Here is a 26,579-nt window from a genome sequence, read left to right as displayed (position 1 = left end):
TAAATCTGCCCCATTGTCTTCATCTTGTCTCTGTCTGTAAAAGTTTTTGGCCTAGGTTTCCACGTCTATGGCCCATTTTTATTCTTTTTGATCTCCAAAATTGTCTTTTATTTAGATCGTTCTGGTGTACAAATCTTATATGATGAGAAAGTGGAGTATCACTTTATGTATCACTATGGAATTGTCTTTCAATATACATCCACCAAGTACCTAAACTTAACCTAAAGGGAGCTTTAACCTTCCCAAATATATGGATGTTGTCTACATAATGACCCCAAAATGTAATATGGCTTATAAAAAGCAGTGACTTCTATAGCCACACGCCCTAGACATGGGGTGACCTCAATGCACACACCTGCAGAAGGGTAAAACTAGTAAGTTGACTTACTAGGAGGGTAGTTCTTACTTGTCTTATACTCAAAGTCAAGTTGGGAAAATCTTTGGAATATTTTAATCCCAGGTCCCTGACACAACTGCAAACAGTTGAGAACTGGATCCTCTTCCATTGGACTTCAGCAGTGTAGTCAGTGTAGGAAGTTAACCAGGAATTTCCATAGACCACCTTGTTGCTGGTCCGCTGCAAAGATGTCATTCCTATAATATAGGAGTTTAATGATGAATAAGCGCAGGGCTGAGCTAAAAGGAAGAGGACAGGTCGAGATTTGGTGGGCCAGCTCTACCAAAAAGCATTGCAAAAGGGTCTATTGAGCAAAAAAGTCTTTAATAAGAACTCTATTATCCATACATTAATCCAGCAATTGTGGTTCTCAGCATCCTCTATACGATCAAGGAGAGTTTTTTTACAGAGAGGGTCTATTGAGAAAAAAATCACTGCCTGAGAAAAAGAACACTTAAAATATTAAATTTTAATTCAATCAATTTAAAAAAGGGGCCACTCTTCAGCCACTAGAGATTCAATATATCAGGCACATTCAGTGTATGTATTGGGGATCGGGAATTTGTTGCTACTCCCACTCACATATATCACCCCCTTTTTTTTTTTTTTTTTATTGTTTCCTAATTAACATACAACTGACTAAAATATGTGTCACACACACGCAGTCATGGTTTAACCAGTTTAGGTCACTGCATACTGCTAACACACAGTCCACCAGTAGAGTGCTATTCACATTACTATAACTTGCACTCTATCTAATCCTATGTTTGTCCTGCGCCTGACGCGTTTCTACACTCCCCAGCAGGGTAGTGTGTCATCAGAGGCTTAAAGGTAGAACCTATAGGATATAGCCGATACACAGAATCATATTTGTGTGTGTCTCGGCCGGCGTCACCCGGCGCTATTGAGGCCGTCTGTATAGCGCCGGGTGACGACGGCCGAGACACACACAAATATGATTCTGTGTATCGGCTATATCCTATAGGTTCTACCTTTAAGCCTCTGATGACACACTACCCTGCTGGGGAGTGTAGAAACGCGTCAGGCGGAGGACAAACATAGGATTAGATAGAGTGCAAGTTATAGTAATGTGAATAGCACTCTACTGGTGGACTGTGTGTTAGCAGTATGCAGTGACCTAAACTGGTTAAACCATGACTGCGTGTGTGTGACACATATTTTAGTCAGTTGTATGTTAATTAGGAAACAATAAAAAAAAAAAAAAAAAAGGGGGTGATATATGTGAGTGGGAGTAGCAACATGTTCCCGATCCCCAATACATACACTGAATGTGCCTGATATATTGAATCTCTAGTGGCTGAAGAGTGGCCCCTTTTTTAAATTGATTGAATTAAAATTTAATATTTTAAGTGTTCTTTTTCTCAGGCAGTGACACTTTGACAGCCGAACACAAATTTCTCTATCTTTATTTTGTTTTGAATTAATCTATTGAGAAAAAAGTCTTTAATAAGTTCCTCAAAAAAGAACTCTATTATCCATACATTAATCCAGCAGTTGTGGTTCTCAGCATCCTCTATACAATCAAGGAGAGTTTTAACCTACCAAACCAGTGTTTAAAGCCTTTCCACCTTTGATGTTTTTTTGCAAATTTTGTCAATATCACAGCACAGAAGGGTGATATCCTCTTGCATATGATCAATTTTCATGGTAAGGGTCGACTGACAAGCAGCAATGGCAACCATGATTTTATCAGTGTCCAGATTAGCTATGGATGCCTGCTTGGCTTGTTGCAAATATGCCACTCGACTCATCTTGGAGGCAACAGAGTCCTTGGCCGAACCTTTCTTGCCCATTGATTTAGGGCCTATACAGGAACTAGAGTATATGCAATTAGAAGCAGTATGTATTGCACAGGTGAGATTATACTGGCCGCCTTGTACAGCTTAGGCAAATGTAACAATTATAGAAGCACAGCTAGAGATAATATTCAAGGCACAGCGGCAATAAATGGGCTATATATGAACCTGTCCAAAGCAAAATGGCCCTCACGCAGCAGAGGAGAGATTGACCCACACAGAGATAGCACTGGCTGGAAGGACAGATGGAGGAATACAGGCACATACCGGCCTGGGGTAGAGGCAGCTGAAGCAGATAGCCAGCCAGCGCTGTGGCCTTTTACAATATATGTTGGATGGGCCAAGGCTTGCCACATGACAGCAGGCTGCACCAACAAAAGTGTCCAAACAAAAACAAAAGTGTCAGTGGAGCAGACAGCCTTCAGAGGGGCATATGCATTTGCCAAGAGGACAGAAGAAGCAATGCCCCCACCGGCTTGGGGTAGAGGCAGCAGGAGGACTCCAGCAAAGGAGGCTGTATGTGAGGAGTGACTCCAGGTGTAGGCAGAGAGCGCCTAAGAAGCCTATCCACAAGAAGGGAATTCTGCTGTATGTCGATTGTAGGCAGCAGCACCAGAGGAATAGCTTGTGCAGTTCCGGGGCAGAGGCAAACGCTGCAGAGAGCAGCCAGCACTGTGGCCTTTTGCAGAGTATGTTGGATGGGCCAGGGCTTGCCACGTGACATCAGGCTGCACGATGTGGTGGGAGAGACCATCCAGGAGGTCCAAGCAAAACTAAACAGTGGGCACTGGAGGCAGTTGGAAGACCTCAGGAATCACCAACCACAACACTAAGACAGTGAGTAGTAGTTTGCAGCAGCAGGGAGTCAGGATTAGGCAGGATTCTGTGGAGCTCTCACACCACACTTTTTTCTCCACCGCAGGCCACCCCCCTCCAATGCACTTTAATGATACACTAGTCTGTTTTATGATTTAGTATGTGTGCTTTTAACACACATGCACAAAATATAAAACAATAAATATGTTTAAACATTTACAATTATTATCCAGATATGGGAATGCAATTAATTTAAAACCATTGAATAACCCTGCTGAGACAATGGTCCTGGGTAGTTTAAACAATCTGAAGCCCGGACAACTACTTTATATACAGCATAAGTGTGCCTGCAGTTACTTTCAATTTAACATTGAATAGGCCGTCAATATGGCATAAACTGATATTTTGTAACCACTTAAAATAGCATAGTTTTAAATTAACAGAATAACATGTCTCATTAATCAACCATTTAAAATTAGTTTGTCAACCTAAACAAACACTAAGGAAAGGGAACATTTATATTAAATATCAACAATTGCGGACGCAAAAAAAATATGAATTACACTTGCATTTTTTTCCTTAATGTTGAAATTATACCATCATTTTTTCTATGAATACATTTTAAGGTTCTTGTACACAAGAGTTTCTCCACTTGATAACAAGGGAATTGCAGAAGGATATGGCTTAACAAATACTGAATTATAAACCTATTCTTAAAATAAGGTATGAAAAAAAATCATGAAAGTTGTCAAAAACTCAAAACGACTATAAACAGGTAAAAAAAGATATTTGCCTGACTATCAGTAGGTCGGGAAGCTGCATTGCATTCACGTTCATCCAAAGAAATCCCATAAGTTCCTTTGCTGCATTTTACTGTGCGCATTTGGTAGCCATGTCCGCATGTAACTGGACACTGATAACAGGAAACATTTAAATTATCATCAAAATTATGCTTTTAGAAAACAGATTAAACGCTCCTTCTTAAATATATTTTAAATTCATACTCATTATGAATTTATGAAGTTATCAAACTTTGATATAATTTGAATATTCATAAGGAGAAAGAAAGAAAATCTATCATCAAATACCAGCATGAAAAACGAGGGATCACAGATCCACACACTGTGACTCTAGTAATATTCTTATATTTGTTATCCATGACCTCCTTCCTTCAAAAAACAACTTTTAAAATTATGTTAATGAGTCTGTAGGGCTCTGGAGTATGTTACCAGAGCTCCTCAGTGCTGCAAATTCACAGGCTATTGCACCCCCTCCCTCTTTGCTCCCTGAGCACTTCCCACCTCCCTCTGCCTAATGTAATCAGCCTGTGAATCTACAGCACAGAGCGGCAGCATACAGCCTTCATATTTAAGGAGTAAAGCCTGTTCCACACTTGCGAGTGTGATGCGATGAACTCGCATCACACTCGCAACGCATGCTGCCGGGAACGTACGGCCTGAACGCTGCACTGCGGGAGTGAACTAAGCATGTCAGTTCACTCCCGGTGTGCAGCGTTCGGGCCGCCCGTTACCACTTTTGACATGTCTTAATACTTCTATATCTCATAACATGACAAACCATCTATTGCATCTATTTCTGATATTGTGCATTGTACCAGTCTCCTGTTATTTCTTTTAGAAATGTATAAATACATTCAGGCATTCAAGGAATGAAAAAGTCACAATTTGTGACACCATTTTTCGCCCTATAGCTTTGCTATAACCCTTTCGGCAGAAAACATCTTTTAAGATGCAGCAAATTCAAAATGTATCTAAACTAACACATTCAACTGGTGATTTATATGTAGCTAAACCTACTACTACCACTTTACTACACCTAACTTAAAGGACACCTGTCATCAGGTCTGTGTCACTTGTCCTGTCACTACTACCTGTTGGAGCAGCTCACAAGGATCCCATACCAGCCTTTATCTAGTTATTTCATACATTAATCATTGTAAAATCATCTATTCTTTATTATGTAAATGAGGCTGGTCACATGGTCAGAGGCAGTGATGTCACCCCTGTTACCCCTCCCCTCTCCTCCCCCTGCTCATGTGTGTAATGTATAGTAAAGCATGGCTAGTGTGTGTCCTGCATCTGCTGACATGCTGCATCCTCCTAATATACAGGTGAGAGACACAGACATCAGCTATACATGAATCTGACATGTTCTGCTGTAACATGGCTGCCTGGAGCTGCTGTATCTCTCCTAAACACACACACATGCACACACAGGCTGCAGGGGGCGTGGCCACCAGCACCAGGAAGCACATCATTATACAGCCTCACATCATTATACAGGCTGTCAGTCATGCACTGGGGGTGTGGCTGTGCCTCCCACTCATGAATAGAGTGGACAGCTTGAATATGCTAATGCTTCATTGGACATTTCACAGGTCATTTGCATACAGCTTTAGGACCTCATTGCTTAGGCATGTAGAGGGACAATAAAGGGATAGAGGCAATGCTCTCTAATGGCAGTTTATGAAAATATATTTAGCTTAGGGGGGTTATTTTGCATGATGGGTTCTCTTTAACACAAGGTGCATTCTTAGTGGTATATTGAGTAATTTCACCAGGCACTCATTGGAGACAGCACTGTATAGCGTTATATTGGTCTCTAGCATGCTCTGGTCAATAGGGGATAGGACATCTACATTTTCTCTATAAATGTTTGTTGAGGAAACTGCATTTCTATAGAAAGATGTTTGTTTCAGGAGGTGAAAAATTATTTTATTTTAACCTAATTATGGAAAATTGAAAATTCATTAAATAGATTGCTTTTTTATTTGTAAAACGAAATCAATTATACTAGAAATTGTTCATAAAATTGATACTTACTTGTCCCCAAGGTCCTACATGCCAATAAGCACATTCCTGAAGCTCACAAGCCATAACAGACTCTGGTTTAATATCTGAATTACACAAACTGTCTTTCATATGTTCATCATTTAATACACATGCTACATGTCGATGCCTCATTCCTTTTCCACATGTCACAAGACACTAATGAAAGAGGGACATTGTAAAAACAGTGTTCAAGACAGTAGCATAATAAACAGCATATGGTAAGAATACAGTTGAAAGTTAAATAATAGTACATTGTAGGTATAAATAAATGCCATTTTAGGCATCTACAAAAATGCATATCATCTGGGAGATACAAAAGTGCAACATAACAAATATAGTATACTAACAATACAAATACAAACTGTTCAAACTTGAACCGACATTGCTAAATTCCAGGTACATGCTATTAAACTACAAAACTTTCATAAAATAGCTAAAAACATTGATACTAGAGATGAGCGAGCACTAAAATGCTCGGGTACTCGTTATTCGAGACAAACTTTTCCCGATGCTCGAGTGCTCGTCTCGAATAACGAGCCCCATTGAAGTCAATGGGAGACTCGAGCATTTTTCAAGGGGACCAAGGCTCTGCACAGGGAAGCTTGGCCAAACACCTGGGAACCTCAGAAAAGGATGGAAACACCACGGAAATGGACAGGAAACAGCAGGGGCAGCATGCATGGATGCCTCTGAGGCTGCTTAATCGCACCATTATGCCAAAATTATGGGCAACAGCATGGCCATGACAGAGTGACAGAATGAAGCTAGATAGCATCTAAAACATCCAATAATTGACCCTCACACTATAGGGGACGGCATGCAGAGGCAGCGGCAGCAGGCTAGAGAGTGTCATGGCGACATACCCTAAATGGACTCAGGCTTCAAACCAATGGGTGGCAGAGAGGAACCAAAGGAGGTGAGCAAGAAGCGCTCAAATAATATCGGTACATGATAAAAGTTTGCCAGTATATTTTGTGGATTACACAGCAGGGTGGCGACAAAGTTAACATGGAAGCCATGAAAACAACCCAAAATTCTGCCTGACACAGCTCGTTTGATAAGGGGACCATGTATGGAGGCAGTGAACTAGTAGTAGATTAAAGGTGCTGCAGTTAAAACTATGTTAGTTGGATCTTGGCATGGAGCTGGCGCTCCACTGCCAGGCGAGCTTTCGCCAATCCAAGCCCCTGTCTCTAGGCTACTCCCCAAACAGCACTTCTAAGAACCTTTTGTATAAGATCAAGTGTAGTAGCGTTCTTATAAGTTTGGGATATGGCGGGTGAGGGGAATGTAAACAGATGCGCAAGAAGCGCTGAAATAATATTGGTAAATGATAAAAGTTTGCCAGTATATTTTGGGGATTACACAGCAGGGTGGCGACAAAGTTAACAAGTTTGATGTGGAAGCCATGAAAACAACCCAAAATTCTGCCTGACACAGCTCGTTTGATAAGGGGACCATGTATGGAGGCAGTGAACTAGTAGTAGATTAAAGGTGCTGCAGTTAAAACTATGTTAGTTGGATCTTGGCATGGAGCTGGCGCTCCGCTGCCAGGCGAGCTTTCGCCAATCCAAGCCCCTGTCTCTAGGCTACTCCCCAAACAGCACTTCTAAGAACCTTTTGTATAAGATCAAGTGTAGTAGCGTTCTTATAAGTTTGGGATATGGCGGGTGAGGGGAATGTAAACAGATGCGCAAGAAGCGCTGAAATAATATCGGTAAATGATAAAAGTTTGCCAGTATATTTTGGGGATTACACAGCAGGGTGGCGACAAAGTTAACAAGTTTGATGTGGAAGCCATGAAAACAACCCAAAATTCTGCCTGACACAGCTCGTTTGATAAGGGGACCATGTATGGAGGCAGTGAACTAGTAGTAGATTAAAGGTGCTGCAGTTAAAACTATGTTAGTTGGATCTTGGCATGGAGCTGGCGCTCCACTGCCAGGCGAGCTTTCGCCAATCCAAGCCCCTGTCTCTAGGCTACTCCCCAAACAGCACTTCTAAGAACCTTTTGTATAAGATCAAGTGTAGTAGCGTTCTTATAAGTTTGGGATATGGTGGGTGAGGGGAATGTAAACAGATGCGAAAGAAGCGCTGAAATAATATCGGTAAATGATAAAAGTTTGCCAGTATATTTTGGGGATTACACAGCAGGGTGGCGACAAAGTTAACAAGTTTGATGTGGAATGCCCTGTAATAGCTCTTGGGCGGTGTGCCTTTTATCGCCTAGGCTCAGCAGTTTGAGCACCGCCTGCTGTCGCTTAGCGACGGCACTGCTGCTGTGCCTAGAGCTACCGACTGATGGCGCCATGGCCACGGATGGTAATTCGGAGGAGGAGGAGGTAAAGGAGGGGTGGGAGGAGGAGGAGGTATAGTAGGCCTTTGAGACCTGGACCGAGGTAGGCCCCGCAATCCTCGGCGTCGGCAGTATATGACCAGCCCCAGGGTCAGACTCGGTCCCAGCCTGCACCAAGTTAAGTGTAGTAGCGTTCTTATAAGTTTGGGATATGGCGGATGAGGGGAATGTAAACAGATGCGCAAGAAGCGCTGAAATAATATCCCTAAATGGTAAAAGTTTGCCAGTATATTTTGTGGATAACACAGCAGGGTGGCGACAAAGTTAACAAGTTTGATGTGGAATCCATGAAAACAACCCAAATTTGTGCCTGACACACCTCGTTTGATAAGGGGACGATGTATGGAGGCAGCTATATGGACGACTTTTGGAGGTAGCAATGGAGACAACGTGTGGAGGCTGCTATGGAGACAATTTAATTTGAATAGTGCCTGTATGTGGCAGTCCAAAAAAGTTTTCAAACCAGAGGAGCAGGTAGGTGGCCCTCCAGAAAAATGGAATAGATTGAGTGCCTGTATGTGGCAGTCCAAAAAAGTTTTCAAACCAGAGGAGCAGGTAGATGGCCCTCCAGAAAAATGAAATAGATTGAGTGCCTGTATGTGGCAGTCCAAAAAAGTTTTCAAACCAGAGGAGCAGGTAGGTGGCCCTCCAGAAAAATTAAATAGATTGAGTGCCTGTATGTGGCAGTCCAAAAAAGTTTTCAAACCAGAGGAGCAGGTAGGTGGCCCTCCAGAAAAATGAAATAGATTGAGTGCCTGTATGTGGCAGTCCAAAAAAGTTTTCAAACCAGAGGAGCAGGTAGGTGGCCCTCCAGAAAAATGGAATAGATTGAGTGCCTGTATGTGGCACTCCCAAAAATTGTTTAAAACAGAGGACCGGGTAGGTGGCCCTCCAGAAAAATTAAATGCATAAAGTACTATTGCTAGAGCCAGTGGGCCCTGTCAAAAAATAGCCAGTTTCCTCTGCTTTAGTGTACAAAGAGGAGGAGAAGGAGGAAAATGAGGAGGAGGAGGAGTGCATAAATTATTTAGGTTGAGCTTCCTTCACCTGGTGGAGATTGGAAATTATGAGAAATCCAGGCTTTATTCATCTTAATAAGCGTCAGCCTGTCAGCGCTGTCAGTCGACAGGTGTGTACGCTTATTGGTGATGATGCCACCAGCTGCACTGAAAACCCGCTCGGACAAGACGCTAGCGGCAGGGCAGGCAAGAACCTCCAAGGCGTACAGCGCCAGTTCGTGCCACATGTCCAGCTTTGAAACCCAGTAGTTGTAGGGAGCTGTGTGATCATTTAGGACGATGGTATGGTCAGCTACGTACTCCCTCACCATCTTTCTGTAAAGATCAGCCCTACTCTGCCGAGACTGGGGACAGGTGACAGTGTCTTGCTGGGGTGACATAAAGCTGGCAAAAGCCTTGTAAAGCGTACCCTTGCCAGTGCTGGACAAGCTGCCTGCTCGCCTACTCTCCCTCGCTACTTGTCCCGCAGAACTACGCACTCTGCCGCTAGCGCTGTCAGAAGGGAAATACTGTTTCAGCTTGTGCACCAGGACCTGCTGGTATTCATGCATTCTCACACTCCTTTCCTCTCCAGGGATGAGAGTGGAAAGATTTTGCTTGTACCGTGGGTCCAGGAGAGTGAATACCCAGTAATCGGTGCTGGAATAAATTCTTTGAACGCGAGGGTCACGGGATAGGCAGCCTAGCATGAAATCTGCCATATGCGCCAGAGTCCCAACGCGCAAGAATTCACTCCCCTCACTGGCCTGACTGTCCATTTCCTCCTCCTCCAACTCCTCCAACTCCTCTTCTTCTGGCCATACACGCTGAACAGTGAAGGTCTGAGCAATGCTCCCCTCTTGTGTCTCGCCAACATTCTCCTCCTCTTCCTCCTCATCCTCCTCCACCTCCTCCGATATGCGCTGAGAAACAGACCTGAGGGTGCTTTGGCTATCAACAAGGGAATCTTCTTCCCCCGTCTCTTGTGACGAGCGCAAAGCTTCCGACTTCATGCTAATCAGAGAGTTTTTCAACAGGCCAAGCAGCGGGATGGTGAGGCTGATGATGGCGGCATCGCCACTGACCATCTGTGTTGACTCCTCAAAGTTACTCAGCACCTGACAGATATCAGACATCCACGTCCACTCCTCATTGTAGACTTGAGGAAGCTGACTGACCTGACTACCAGTTCTGGTGGAAGTTGACATCTGGCAGTCTACAATCGCTCTGCGCTGCTGGTAAACTCTGGATAACATGGTTAATGTTGAATTCCACCTCGTGGGCACGTCGCACAACAGTCGGTGAGCGGGCAGTTGGAGGCGGCGCTGCGCTGCCCTGAGAGTGGCAGCATCTGTGCTGGACTTCCTGAAATGCGCACAGATGCGGCGCACCTTCGTGAGCAAATCTGACAGATTGGGGTATGTCTTGAGGAAACGCTGAACTATCAGATTTAACACATGGGCCAGGCATGGCACATGTGTCAGTCTGCCGAGTTGCAGAGCCGCCACCAGGTTACGACCGTTGTCACACACAACCATGCCTGGCTTCAGGTTCAGCGGTGCCAGCCACAGATCAGTCTGCGCCGTGATGCCCTGTAATAGCTCTTGGGCGGTGTGCCTTTTATCGCCTAGGCTCAGCAGTTTGAGCACCGCCTGCTGTCGCTTAGCGACGGCACTGCTGCTGTGCCTAGAGCGACTGATGGCGCCATGCCCACGGATGGTAGTTCGGAGGAGGAGGTGGAGGAGGGGTGGGAGGAGGAGGAGGCATAGTAGGCCTTTGAGACCTGGACCGAGGTAGGCCCTGCAATCCTCGGCGTCGGCAGTATATGACCAGCCCCAGGGTCAGACTCGGTCCCAGCCTCCACCAAGTTAACCCAATGTGCCGTCAGCGATATATAGTGGCCCTGCCCGGCAGCACTCGTCCACGTGTCCGTGGTCAGGTGGACCTTGTCAGAAACGGCGTTGGTCAGGGCACGGATGATGTTGTCTGACACGTGCTGGTGCAGGGCTGGGATGGCACATCGGGAAAAGTAGTGGCGGCTGGGGACCGAATACCGAGGGGCGGCCGCCGCCATGAGGTTGCGAAAGGCCTCGGTCTCTACTAGCCTATGGGGCAGCATCTCCAGGCTAAGCAATCTGGAGATGTGGACATTAAGGGCTTGGGCGTGCGGGTGGGTTGCACTATATTTTCTTTTCTGCTCCAGCGTCTGGGGTATGGAGAGCTGAACGCTGGTGGATGCTGTGGAGGATCGTGGAGGCGACGATGGGGTTTTTGTGCCAGGGTCCTGGGCAGGGGGCTGACTATCAGCTGACACAGGGGAAGGAGCAGTGGTGTGCACGGCCGGAGGTGAACGGGCTTGGTGCCACTGATTCGGGTGCTTAGCACTCATATGTCTGCACATACTGGTGGTAGTTAAGCTAGTAGTGGTGGAATCCCTGCTGATCCTGGTTTGGCAAAGGTTGCACACCACAGTCCGTCGGTCATCCGGTGTTTCCTTAAAGAACCTCCAGACTTCTGAAAATCTAGCCCTCGCCGCGGGAGCCCTCGCCACGGGAGCTTCACTACGTGACACATTTGGCGCTGATGCACCTGCTCTGGCCCTGCCTCTCCGTCTGGCCCCACCACTGCCTCTTCCAACCTGTTCTGCTATAGGAATCTCCTCCGTCTCAGAAGCACTGTGTTCACCCGGCCTCTCAACCCAGCTTGGGTCTGTCACCTCATCATCCTCCGATCCCTCAGTCTGCTCCCCCCTCGGACTTCCTGCCCTGACAACAACTTCACCACTGTCTGACAACCGTGTCTCCTCATCGTCGGACACCTCTTTACACACTTCTTCCACTACTTCAAGAAGGTCATCATCACCCACAGACTGCGACTGGTGGAAAACCTGGGCATCGGAAAATTGCTCAGCAGCAACCGGACAAGTGGTTTGTGACTGTGGGAAGAGTCCAGAAAACAGTTCCTCAGAGTATGCCGGTTCAAATGCCAAATTTTCCTGGGAGGGGGCAGACTGGGGGGGAGGAGGCTGAGGTGCAGGAGCTGGAGGAGTGCCGATTTCGGTGACATGGGTGGACTGCGTGGAAGACTGACTGGTGGACAAATTGCTCGAAGCATTGTCGGCAATCCACGACATCACCTGTTCGCACTGTTCTGGCCTCAACAGTGCTCTACCACGAGTCCCAGTAACTTGAGACATGATGAACCTAGGGAGTGTAGCTCTGCGGCGTTCCCCTGCTCCCTCATCAGCAGGTGGTGTCTCACCCCACCCAGGACCACGGCCTCTGACCCCTGCAGTAGATGGACGCCCACGTCCCCGCCCTCGTCCTCGTCCTCTACCCCTAGCCCTCGGGTTAAACATTTTGAAAATGAAAGTTATATAGCTTTAATTTTTTTTTTTAACTTTTTTTTTTGGTTTTTTTGTGTTTCTTAGGTTTTTTTTGTGTTTTTTAGTTTTTAAAACCAAACAATGCTATCCTATTGCTATGGCTATTTTCTAGCCAAGTATGAAAGCACACTGCTATGCCAGATGAGATGACGCTGAGTTATGAAAAAATAAACGTAAAATAAAAAGGAAATGGCAGACTGTGCCTAATTGAAATCCAACCCCTAATAAATTATCCCACTTCGGTCTTTGCTATGGATATGTGCGTCACTAAGCGCTAAACACAGCGGTCGCAAGTCTCACTCCAAATTCCTCACAATTGGCTAGTATATGCACTGCAGCAAGGACAGCCACCAGCATATCAACCAGAAATAAAATATATATAACGCTATTGTAGGCGTAAGTAAGCCGTTTGGATTCTCCTTTGGCTATTTTCTAACCAAGTATGAAAGCACACTGATGAGATGACGCTGAGTTATGAAAAAATAAACGTAAAATAAAAAGAAACTGCCAGACTGTGCCTAATTGAAATCCAACCCCTAATAAATTATCCCACTTCGGTCTTTGCGATGGATATGTGCGTCACTAAGCGCTAAACACAGCGGTCGCAAGTCTCACTCCAAATTCCTCACAATTGGCTAGTATATGCACTGCAGCAAGGACAGCCACCAGCAGATCAACCAGAAATAAAATATATATAACGCTATTGTAGGCGTAAGTAAGCCGTTTGGATTCTCCTTTGGCTATTTTCTAGCCAAGTATGAAAGCACACTGATGAGATGACGCTGAGTTATGAAAAAATAAACGTAAAATAAAAAGGAAATGGCAGACTGTGCCTAATTGAAATCCAACCCCTAATAAATTTTCCCACTTCGGTCTTTGCGATGGATATGTGCGTCACTAAGCGCTAAACACAGCGGTCGCAAGTCTCACTCCAAATTCCTCACAATTGGCTAGTATATGCACTGCAGCAAGGACAGCCACCAGCAGATCAACCAGAAATAAAATATATATAACGCTATTGTAGGCGTAAGTAAGCCGTTTGGATTCTCCTTTGGCTATTTTCTAACCAAGTATGAAAGCACACTGATGAGATGACGCTGAGTTATGAAAAAATAAACGTAAAATAAAAAGAAACTGCCAGACTGTGCCTAATTGAAATCCAACCCCTAATAAATTTTCCCACTTCGGTCTTTGCGATGGATATGTGCGTCACTAAGCGCTAAACACAGCGGTCGCAAGTCTCACTCCAAATTCCTCACAATTGGCTAGTATATGCACTGCAGCAAGGACAGCCACCAGCAGATCAACCAGAAATAAAATATATATAACGCTATTGTAGGTGTAAGTAAGCCGTTTGGATTCTCCTTTGGCTATTTTCTAGCCAAGTATGAAAGCACACTGATGAGATGACGCTGAGTTATGAAAAAATAAACGTAAAATAAAAAGGAAATGGCAGACTGTGCCTAATTGAAATCCAACCCCTAATAAATTATCCCACTTCGGTCTTTGCGATGGATATGTGCGTCACTAAGCGCTAAACACAGCGGTCGCAAGTCTCACTCCAAATTCCTCACAATTGGCTAGTATATGCACTGCAGCAAGGACAGCCACCAGCAGATCAACCAGAAATAAAATATATATAACGCTATTGTAGGCGTAAGTAAGCCGTTTGGATTCTCCTTTGGCTATTTTCTAACCAAGTATGAAAGCACACTGATGAGATGACGCTGAGTTATGAAAAAATAAACGTAAAATAAAAAGAAACTGCCAGACTGTGCCTAATTGAAATCCAACCCCTAATAAATTTTCCCACTTCGGTCTTTGCGATGGATATGTGCGTCACTAAGCGCTAAACACAGCGGTCGCAAGTCTCACTCCAAATTCCTCACAATTGGCTAGTATATGCACTGCAGCAAGGACAGCCACCAGCAGATCAACCAGAAATAAAATATATATAACGCTATTGTAGGCGTAAGTAAGCCGTTTGGATTCTCCTTTGGCTATTTTCTAACCAAGTATGAAAGCACACTGATGAGATGACGCTGAGTTATGAAAAAATAAACGTAAAATAAAAAGAAACTGCCAGACTGTGCCTAATTGAAATCCAACCCCTAATAAATTTTCCCACTTCGGTCTTTGCGATGGATATGTGCGTCACTAAGCGCTAAACACAGCGGTCGCAAGTCTCACTCCAAATTCCTCACAATTGGCTAGTATATGCACTGCAGCAAGGACAGCCACCAGCAGATCAACCAGAAATAAAATATATATAACGCTATTGTAGGCGTAAGTAAGCCGTTTGGATTCTCCTTTGGCTATTTTCTAGCCAAGTATGAAAGCACACTGATGAGATGACGCTGAGTTATGAAAAAATAAACGTAAAATAAAAAGGAAATGGCAGACTGTGCCTAATTGAAATCCAACCCCTAATAAATTATCCCACTTCGGTCTTTGCGATGGATATGTGCGTCACTAAGCGCTAAACACAGCGGTCGCAAGTCTCACTCCAAATTCCTCACAATTGGCTAGTATATGCACTGCAGCAAGGACAGCCACCAGCAGATCAACCAGAAATAAAATATATATAACGCTATTGTAGGCGTAAGTAAGCCGTTTGGATTCTCCTTTGGCTATTTTCTAGCCAAGTATGAAAGCACACTGATGAGATGACGCTGAGTTATGAAAAAATAAACGTAAAATAAAAAGAAACTGGCAGACTGTGCCTAATTGAAATCAAACCCCTAATAAATTTTCCCACTTTGGTGTTTGAGGTGGATATGTGTGTCACTAAGAGCTAAACACAACGGTAGCAAGTCCCCCTGCAAATTCCTCACAATATGGTACTAGCTGCACTACTAGTGCCAGCAAGCCCAGCCACAAGCAAACAAAAAAAAAAAAGTATAACGTTATTGTAGCCCTAAGAAGGGCTGTTGGGTTCTTGTTTAATCACTCCTGCCTAACACTATTCTAATAGAACACCCTAACGCTTTCCCTGACCAGCAGCAGCTCTCTCCCTAGCGGCATCCAGACACAGAATGATCCGAGCAGCGCGGGCAGCGGCTAGTCTATCCCAGGGTCACCTGATCTGGCCAGCCAACCACTGCTATCGACGTGTAAGGGTACCACGTCATGCTGGGTGGAGTGCAGAGTCTCCTGGCTTGTGATTGGCTCTGTTTCTGGCCGCCAAAAAGCAAAACGGCGGGAGCTGCCATTTTCTCGAGCGGGCGAAGTATTCGTCCGAGCAACGAGCAGTTTCGAGTACGCTAATGCTCGAACGAGCATCGAGCTCGGACGAGTATGTTCGCTCATCTCTAATTGATACTCATGTACACACATATGGTAGCTTATGCTGCAAAGCTGTTTAAAGGAAAGGTACACTTATTTGTACTTTCAATTGCCACCATTTAATAGTCTTTGATCTCTGCGGTGGATTCGGGTCCGGCCAGGATTCATTAAGGCAGCTCCTCCGACGTCCACCAGGTGGCGCTGCTGCGCTCAAGTTCACCGGCCTATTCCTAGTGAAGGTAAGTGAGCTTTGTCTTCTGCCCACATCGCTCAAGTAATAGTGCTCAAGCGTCCGTTTCCGGACGCATCGGGTACTATACAGTGACGGGCAGGAGTTTCCTGTCCAGACGGAGGCCCCTGCCGGACTGCCGAAGGCCGCGTCCCCCCAACATATAAATCCGGATCGGGGGGGCGCCACTGCCGCTCCAAGAGCACCAATGATGACGGGGGCCGGATAGAAACGGTCCGTAGTTTGGGGACCCCTGCCCATGCACATGCCATTCAAAAAGCAATACAACACCCCAAAAAAGTATCATGTGTGCAAAAATTTAAAGCCTGCCCAAAAAACCCTCCACAATCCTGGTGCTAATTTATTTATAAACATCAACCTATTTTCCTGGATAGGTAAGTTTTATTCATTCTAAAATGACAAGTAAACAAACTTGAATATTTCATACTAAATACCTCACTCCATTCACTGGTGGTCCAAACAGGGCAAGAATGTTCATTACAGCTCTGGGTCACTGCTTTTAGCTCTTCAGTACACTCTGTATCAGACAAACGATGACCATAGCTGTTTATACAATAAGCTTCTCTTGTCTGCACTCCTCTTCCACAGCTCTTTGTGCACTACAATTTACACAAAATCACATTTATATTCATTTCAAAAAAGGCAAAAAAAGTAGACTTTGTGCTAGTCAGGACTGTTTTAACTGACCATTCATTCAATGGAGGTCAATACTTTTTAATGGATAAGCCCCCATGGCTGGTAACATTCTTGCAGTTAAAAAGTAGAGTGTATCCTGGTTTGAGCAATTTTTTTATGGATCACTCATAGACTATACTTCTTGGGGATCACTGAAAACCAAATGTCAAAAGAATGCAGCTCAGTCCTGCTAATGAAAAAAAAAAAAGTTTGTTTTTAATGGGCCAAATCATCTAATTTGTATGCCCTATACTCTTGAAATTAAAATTGACAAGGACATTTGGATCCCAATCACATGAAAAATGGATGAAAATAGGTTGTGAAAAACAGATATTAATACCTAAACAACAAGTGACTTAATAGTACGTCAAAGTGCCATTTAAAGGGGTATTCCCACGAAGACAAGATTTTTACATATACACATGTTAACAAAATACAGGCAGTCCCCGGGTTACATACAAGATAGGGACTGTAGGTTTGTTCTTAAGTTGAATTTGTATGTAAGTCGAAACTGTATATTTTATCATTGTAGTTCCCGACAATTTTTTTTTTTTGCCCCAGTGACAATTGGAGTTTCAAATTTTTTTGCTGTAATAGGACCAAGAATTATCAATAAAGCTTCATTGCAGACAATTTTAAGCTGATTATTGCAATCTGGGACTATTTTAAAGCATCCAGAGAGCTTCACCAGAGGTCACAGTGGGCAGAGGGATCCGTCTGTAGCTATGGGTTGTCTGTAAGTCGGGTGTCCTTAAGTAGGGGACCGCCTGTAACACATTCTCTAATTCACTGTTATGAACAAAAATGCAACATTTCACAGATATAATTCTAACCTGTCTCTATCAGTCCTGCTGTATACAATTTTAGATCCGACCGTAAATTTTCTGACTTAGGGTCAGGCATGGGAGATTGAATATCTTCTCCTTTCTGCCTGCTGCAGTCTCTCTCTGCATCGGCCCTTGCCCAGTGTGCGGCGATTCACTGAGATTGTGCGCCTGAAATCATGAATGTGTTGCTTCCCCTCTCAGGTCCGACAGAGTTCACCATCTTTTTTGTGGTGCTTCGTAAACATAGGGCTTGCAGCACAATTTAAAACTTAAATACGGCGCTCAGTTGAATCAGTCGGACCGTCCAATGACACACACCCTAATTTGTGTCGCATGGATGCCAGCGCAGCTGCGCCACAAAAAGGGTTGCGTGTGCCACAATCCCAGTGCACACACTACTTTAATATCTGTGCTAGCCTTTTTAGCCCCAGAAAAGGTGTACAGTCCAACAAAAGTTTGCAGTGTGACCCTTAGTAAATGAGCCCCATTGTGTGTTGTATGCATCATATGGATCTTATCAGCTCTTATGACTCTGACTTGTCTCATTTTTATTTTTCTATGTGTCAGATGCTAGTAGAATGTTCAGGAACAAAATGAAAGTATAGATAAACCTGGACCCTGATAATCTAAGCACTTTGTCAGCACACAGCATCTCATAGCAAGGGAATTGTTTAGTGTCTTACAAAGTCCTCGTCCACAAAAATGAGCAAGAGCAGAGAGTGCTGCATAATCCCCTTACTTTCCTACAGAAGTAATATAAAGAAAGAGCACAGATATCTTTCTACAGAGGGACAGCTACATAAAGTGGACATAAACTTCTGCATTTATCAGAATTCTGCATTCATATGCTTTTTTCCCGCTATTAATTTCAGATGTGCAACAGTAGGTAATGAAGGTTACGATAAAGTTTTTTTTCACATTTTCATCAACACAAAACCACTGCGGCAAAGGAAAATAATATTTTTTTGCTACATGTAAAGTGGTTTCAATGGACAACTGTAAGTTAAAACTGCATTTCTTGCTACTGTAATATTAACTTGCTCAAAAAATAATTTAAAAAACCTTAAAGGGGTTGTTTTGAAAAAAAAACTATATGTGGCCGGGAGTGGGCTGCCTAAAACAATAAAGATGTACTTACCTTCTGGTATCCAGCGCTGCTGTCGCTCCGGTCCGGGCGCCATGTAAACAAACATGGCCACCGGAGCAGCGCTGCATTCAGCTTCCGGCCGGCCATGGCTGGGTACGCCTATTCGTCCCTATACACAGCATTGTGTATGAGGGCCGGAAGGTTGTCGGGTCCGACCGGACCGGAGTGACAGCAGTGCTGGATACCGGAGGACGCCAGAAGGTAAGTACATCTTTATTGTTTTAGGCAGCCCTCTTCCTGCCACATATAGTTTTTTTTTCAAAACTCGGACAACCCCTTTAAGTCGTGCCTGTTCAAAGAAACCGGTACAGTGTGCAATACACTACTATTTTCGTAATACCAACTAAATAGTATGTAAAACTGTGACAAAAAAGCATCTTTACCTGGGTCCATTCTGAAAACCGCCAGCTGGCTGAAAGACAGTTTCCATGGCAAGGTTCACGATTTGGAGGCTTAGGTTGGCTGACACAAAATTTATCTTCCACAGGTGTGGTCTGACCTCTTACAGAAGAATATTTTATACAGTGTACATCCAGTGGCCGATGTCCAGGTCCACACTGTGAAGAACATTCGCCCTTTCCAGTAACATACCACCTTTAGACAGAAACCATTAAATGGATTGATGATATTTCATTTTGTTAGCTTTTCCCCCCTACTGACAAAACCACACATTTATGTAATATCTACAACATTATAATTAAAACATTACTCTAATATGAACTATAAGTAAAAGATTAGTGGACTCATTTATCTAAGTTGGAAATTATCCAACTGAAGATCGTAGGCTATGAAATGTATGCAGGTAAAGGCAAAAATAGCATATAAAGCTCTAGGGGAGGATCCATTTTAGCCAATGAAAGGCCTCCTCAGACTGAGAAAGTGAAGCCCCCTGGAAAATGGAAGTGATGTGCCGTGGCTTGGGTAGGCCACTCATTGTCCCCCTGAACTTCCGACCTTGAAACCTGAAGTACCAAAGCAACATGGGAACTGAAAGTTGGACTGGACTGTGGATGTGTTCTTTTTCCCATCACGGCCCCCTGTAGATAATATGTACATTTACCTCAGCTGACAATCTATGTTACATGATTCGGTAATGGACTCTGGCCGAGACAAAAATTCACATCTTTGATCAGACACCACTGCTTGATCACTTTTACGCTGGCATATCACTTTTCTTTTCCGAACACCTATAATATCCAAATCATACATATTTTATTAATACTTCATAACTAATACAAGATGTCCTCATATTTTATACCTTTCTATATTTTATTGCTTGGAACCCCCCCCCCCCCTTACCCCCTGTCATTAAGAATATCCATAAAATAAGAATTTGTATCATGACAGAAGGAGGATGTGTGAAAAGTTTACCTTGACATAACTTGTTGCAGGCCTGCCAGGGACCATACTTGCTCCAAGAAAACTGGTTGAATTTATCTTCAATGGGAATATTGAATGTATATCGAACATCAGGATTGTATAAATTTCCAACACATAAGATCTAGAATCACATTGATTAAATTACATTGGCAATTATTTGAGGTACTGTAATACTTAAAAACTCTACCACCTATATTACTTCACAGCAATTGAGCTCGAAAAGCATGTGCTAGTTATCTGCAGATTTTAGAGAGGCAATATTGACATTAAGATAAGTCTGCCTTGACAAATCTAGTCAAAACATTTGTCGCATAGCATTACACACTGGAAACTTAAAAGAAGAAGTTTTCTTGGTATAAATTCACTCACAAGCTAAAGGGCTCTATTGGACTTGGAAAGAGTCCTTTTCTCCCTTTTCCCTCTTCATTATAGCACCAGTTCTCATCACCTGTAATCCAGAAAGAGGGAAGATTGGACCAGTTGCTTAAGAGGTGAAAATATACAAAAGAAAGGAAAGGATGACCCTTTCCAAAGTCTCCAGCGGAACCCTTAAATGGTTCTTCCATCTTTTAGATATTGATGAACTATCCATAATGCAGGTCATCAGCAACAGATTGGTAAGAGGCCAACACTTGGACCTCAGCCATACAGCGGATTTTGTAACACAGAGACTGCACAGAAAATGGAGCTGGACTTCTGTCTCTGTTCTGTTTGCTGAAATCAGCTGATCCGCAGAAGCCGAGTGTCCACCTCCCACCAATCTTATATTGATAACATATCCTATCTATATGCATAGGTCATAAATATCTTAAAGGTGAAAACCCCTTTAATTTCATGAATGTTACTTTCAGATGTTTTCTTTTTAAAATAAATTTTAATATCATGCTATGTATTATGTTTTAACAGGCAGAAAATATCTGTTTCATACCTCAGGATAACAAAATAACACATTCTCTAATTCACTGTTATTCACAAAAATACAGCATTTCACAGATATAATTCCAACCTGTCTCTATCCGTCCTGGTATTTACAAATTTGGTTGCCCTTGGATATAACTGTAAATCTTCTGACTATGATCAGATGAATAGCTTTTCTTTTCTGCACACTGCAGTTTTCTCTTGTATAATGCAGGGACTCCTGTGCACTGCACTGTACCCGGTCTTTAGAATCTGACCAGCACACAGGTCCGTTTTCAACGGATCGAGCACCATTGCGTACATGTAATTAACTTTGCCAAAATTCAAACATTTTTAAGTTCGGACACAATAAACCATCACTACAATCAACTGTTTACATATTTAATGAATGGCCTATTGACCACAGCACATTCTGTAAACTGACATTTAAAGTAAAGACTTGTTTTTTATCAAGTATTCATGTTCTTTTTAATAAATTGCATGCAGTTCATGACACACTGTGCACAATTTAATTGGCACAAAACGCAAGATTAACAAATGACAGAGCTTTATCAAAGGAAAGGACAAACTGCAGTTTTTAATGTATGAAATCATTTTACCTGAAGAATTAAATCTTCTTCCAGACGGTCAGTGCAATTTATTCTTTCTATAACATGGTCAGAGCCACTGTATTCCAAAACAGCGCCTCTGGCATTTATTTCCCTTTTAAATCTGCTCACTACAAAATTTCCATTTAGGACAAAATTCCCTTGACCATCTGATAGAGCTGAAACAAATCAAAACAATATGTTATATAAGATTAAAAAAAACGTATAAACTAAGTTAGTTTCCCTGCTGATGGTCCCATGGTCATGAACAGGCAACAAACAGAGTCCAGAAAAGATGCCAGAGGTCAGGACAGACATATATACGGGTCAGGATCAGGTTAAAGGGGGTGGCCACTCTTGAACATAAATTGCCCATGTACCTTTACTGCCTGTGTATGTCAGTGAGATGGACTGAGAGAAAAAAAAAACACACTGGAGGCTACCGCTTGGATGGACTGAAGGAGTGAGAAACAGGAAGATATGTATATATGCATAGAGCTGCATGGGGAGAACAGGGTAATGCTGAAGCTCTCACAGGAGGCAATGACACAGGTACATATGCATGCAGAGACATGTCTAATGGAAGAGATTTATTGAAAAGAGGCCAACCCCTTTAAGCTGCAGTCTACAATGGAATACAGACACATGGAGCAGGAAGAGAGCCAGGAAACGTAGCCAGGGTCAAAGACAGGGGGGAGGGGGACATGTATCATTATTTCTGCTAGTCAAATTGTCTCATTTTTGCGACTTTTTTGCAACTTTTCACTTGTCGTTTTTCAAGTACACCTATGTCTGCACCATGTGCAGTGTGTCTTATGTATCTCTGTTTCCCAGATGCATCCAATATACAGAAAAAAGGTTAAACCTTTATTCACACAGGCATAGAAAAAAGTGCAAAGTTTCGATTCACAATGAATCTTTGTCAAGCATGCTAGGACCCTGGGCTGCGTGCATCAAACAAACAGCTTTTAGTAAATAGATTGGTTGCGGTCTTTTTTCTTTTTTTTGTACTCACTTTTTTCATACCACACACTTACCTAAGTAGTTGTCATCATCAGAACGACCAGAGTAACTATGCTGATGAATATCAATGTTCGTTGCCCCAGCAGGGATTTTCACAATCATGTTATACCCTTAAAAAAGGTAAATATGACCACAACTGAAATATATATTTTAACGTCTTGGGTTATTTTATAGCTGCAACACTTTGAAATAGACAGGCATATTAAGTTGGTCTCGTGAATTTAATATAGTTAAACAAATAACTTATATTGTGTGTGTAATAAAAATGTATATTATTTTCCAATATCCTTTCTATATCATTTCCTCACGGTTTCCTCAAGGATCTTTTTTAAGTTGCATATATTTCTAAAAGGATAATCAAATCTATATACAACCAAAACATATATGCTATTTAATGGAAGGATGACAATATAGCTTTTTGAAATAGCATCTAAAGGGTAGATGTTGAATAAAGACAAGTGAATAAATTTGTTGATTTTTAGATCCAGTATGGACCAGTCTTTCAAAATGATGGCTAGTGCTGCTGCTAATATATACTTTTGCTGCAATACTTGTTTTAATCCATTCACTAGAGGCTTCCAAAATCAGTTGTTCAGTGACATCCAGAATGTTGGATCTCACAATCAGGGGCGCACCTGCCATGAGGCGAGTTGAGATTCTCGCCTCAGGCGGCGCGCCTCCTGCTAGACAAGGGGGCGGCGTCGGGGTCCCGCCTGCTGGCATGTTCTCCGTCTACCACGTCCCCCCCCCCTCAGCCGGCGCATGGACCTGCCCTTCACATCAACCCGCCCGCTGGCACTTCCCTACGCGGCCCGCTCATCACATGAACACGCCCGCTGGCCGGCACACTCCCCCGCGTCCCGCCCATCACAGCCACCCGCTCACCAGCATTTCCCCTCGCAGCCCGCCCATCACATCAACATGCCCGCTGGCCGGCACACTCCCCAGCGGACCGCCCATCACATCAACCCAGCGGCACTTCCTCTCGCGGCCCGCCCTTCACATCCACCATCCCGCCAGCCGGCACTTTCCCACGCGGTCCGCTCATCATATCCACCGGCCGCCCGGCACTTCCCCTCGCGGCCCGCCGGCCGGCACATCCACCCGCAAAGGTACCTTTCCCCCGGTCCAAAGTCCACACCGGTTCCCCAACCCCCGCTCGGATCCCCTCCCCCGGCTCGCTTACCTGTCCCCCCCCCCGCCTCCGACCCCCCCCCCCCGCTCCGTTTCCCCCCTTTCCCCTGGGACTGATTCCCACCTCCCTGGCAAAGCCCACCCCCCACACTGGGGAACAAGGCCAACGATGGAAGAAGAAAAAAGGTAAGGTAACTTCTTTCTTTGTATGTATGTATATGTAAGTATGGATGTATATATATATATATTTGTATATATTGTATATGGTATATGTATGTGTGTGTGTGTATATTTGGTGTATATACTGTTTATAAATGTATTTGCTGTATGTGTAGTCAGTATGCATGTGTGTACATTCAGCATGCCACCATGTAAAATATAACATATGGCGGCACACTGTATGTATTTTATGGTATATGGCGGCGCGCTGTATATGTTATATACTATATAGGGGCACGCTGTATGTATTGTATGGTATATGGCAGCATCTGTATGTATTATATGGCGGCACGCTGTATATATTATATACTAAATGGCGGCACGCTGTATGTATTGTATGGTATATGGCGGCACGCTGTATGTATTGTATGGTATATGGCGTCACGCTGTATGTATTATATGGTATATGGCGGCATGCTGTATGTATTATATGGTATATGGCGGCATGCTGTATTTATTATATGGTATATGGCGGCATGCTGTATATATTATATACTATATGGCAGCACGCTGTATGTATTTTATACTATATGGCGGCACACTGTATGTATTATATGGTATATGGGGGCACACTGTATGTATTATATGGTATATGGGGGCACGCTGTATGTATTATATGGTATATGGGGGCACACTGTATGTATTATATGGTATATGGGGGCACGCTGTATGTATTATATGGTATATGGGGGCACACTGTATGTATTATATGGTATATGGGGGCACACTGTATGTATTATATGGTATATGGCGGCACACTGTATGTATTATATGGTATATGGGGGCACACTGTATGTATTATATGGTATATGGGGGCACGCTGTATGTATTATATGGTATATGGCGGCACACTGTATGTATTGTATGGTATATGGCAGCACGCTGTATGTATTATATACTATATGGCGGCACACTGTATGTATTATATGGTATATGGGGGCACACTGTATGTATTATATGGTATATGGGGGCACGCTGTATGTATTATATGGTATATGGGGGCACACTGTATGTATTATATGGTATATGGGGGCACACTGTATGCATTATATGGTATATGGGGGCACACTGTATGTATTATATGGTATATGGGGGCACACTGTATGTATTATATGGTATATGGGGGCATACTGTATGTGTTATATGGTATATGGCGGCACACTATGTATTGTATGGTATATGGCGGCATGCTGTATTTATTATTTGGTATATGGTGGCACGCTGTATGTATTATATGGTATATGGGGGCACACTGTATGTATTATATGGTATATGGCGGCACACTGTATGTATTATATGGCGGCACGTTGTATGTATTGTATGGTATATGGCGGCATGCTGTATTTATTATTTGGTATATGGTGGCACGCTGTATGTATTATATGGTATATGGCGGCACACTGTATGTATTATATGGTATATGGCGGCACACTGTATGTATTATATGGCGGCACGTTGTATGTATTGTATGGTATATGGCGGCATGCTGTATGTATTATATGGTATATGGTGGCATGCTGTATGTATTATATGGTATATGGGGGCATACTGTATGTATTATATGGCGGCACGCTGTATGTATTATATGGTATATGGCAGCATGCTGTATGTATTATATGGTATATGGCAGCACGCTGTATGTATTATATGGTATATGGCAGCACGCTGTATTTATTATATGGTATATGGCGGCACGCTGTATGTATTATATGGTATATGGCAGCACGCTGTATGTGTTATATGGCATATGGGGGCACGCTGTATGTATTATATGGTATATGGGGGCACGCTGTATGTATTATATGGTATATGGCGGCACGTTGTATGTATTGTATGGTATATGGGGGCACGCTGTATGTATTATATGGTATATGGCGGCACAGTGTATGTATTATATGGTATATGGAGGCACGCTGTATGTATTATATGGTATATGGCGGCACGCTGTATGTATTATATGGTATATGGCGGCACGCTGTATGTATTATATGGTATATGGCGGCACGCTGTATGTATTATATGGTATGTGGCGGCACGCTGTATGTATTATATGGTATATGGGGGCACGCTGTATGTATTATATGGTATATGGGGGCACGCTGTATGTATTATATGGTATATGGCAGCACGCTGTATTTATTATATGGTATATGGTGGCACGCTGTGTGTATTATATGGTATATGGCGGCACAGTGTATGTATTATATGGTATATGGTGGCACGCTGTATGTATTATATGGTATATGGCGGCACGCTGTATGTATTATATGGTATATGGCGGCACGCTGTATGTATTATATGGTATATGGCGGCACACTGTATGTATTATATGGTATATGGTGGCACGCTGTATGTATTATATGGTATATGGCGGCACGCTGTATGTATTATATGGTATATGGGGGCACACTGTATGTATTGTATGGTATATGGCGGCATGATGTATTTATTATATGGTATATGGCGGCACGCTGTGTGTATTATATGGTATATGGCGGCACGCTGTATTGATT

General features: G+C 43.3%; 1 protein-coding gene across 1 annotated transcript in view; it reads right to left on the bottom strand.

Moving 5' to 3' along the window:
- ADAMTS20 (ADAM metallopeptidase with thrombospondin type 1 motif 20) overlaps positions 1-26,579 on the bottom strand; it is a 146,607-nt gene that overhangs the window by 63,170 nt on the left and 56,858 nt on the right. Inside the window, exons 16-23 of the mRNA XM_072146861.1 lie at positions 22,728-22,823; positions 21,703-21,869; positions 20,177-20,306; positions 19,866-19,992; positions 19,189-19,399; positions 16,591-16,755; positions 5,874-6,038; positions 3,824-3,943 (exon numbers count right to left, since the gene is read on the bottom strand). Coding sequence (XP_072002962.1) covers positions 3,824-3,943; positions 5,874-6,038; positions 16,591-16,755; positions 19,189-19,399; positions 19,866-19,992; positions 20,177-20,306; positions 21,703-21,869; positions 22,728-22,823 — 1,181 coding nt within the window. The remainder of the gene's footprint in view (positions 1-3,823; positions 3,944-5,873; positions 6,039-16,590; positions 16,756-19,188; positions 19,400-19,865; positions 19,993-20,176; positions 20,307-21,702; positions 21,870-22,727; positions 22,824-26,579) is intronic.

This window comes from Engystomops pustulosus, chromosome 4 (assembly GCF_040894005.1).
Source record: "Engystomops pustulosus chromosome 4, aEngPut4.maternal, whole genome shotgun sequence".
Classification (NCBI taxonomy): Eukaryota; Metazoa; Chordata; class Amphibia; order Anura; family Leptodactylidae; genus Engystomops; species Engystomops pustulosus.
This window is presented reverse-complemented; position numbering and strand designations above follow the sequence as displayed.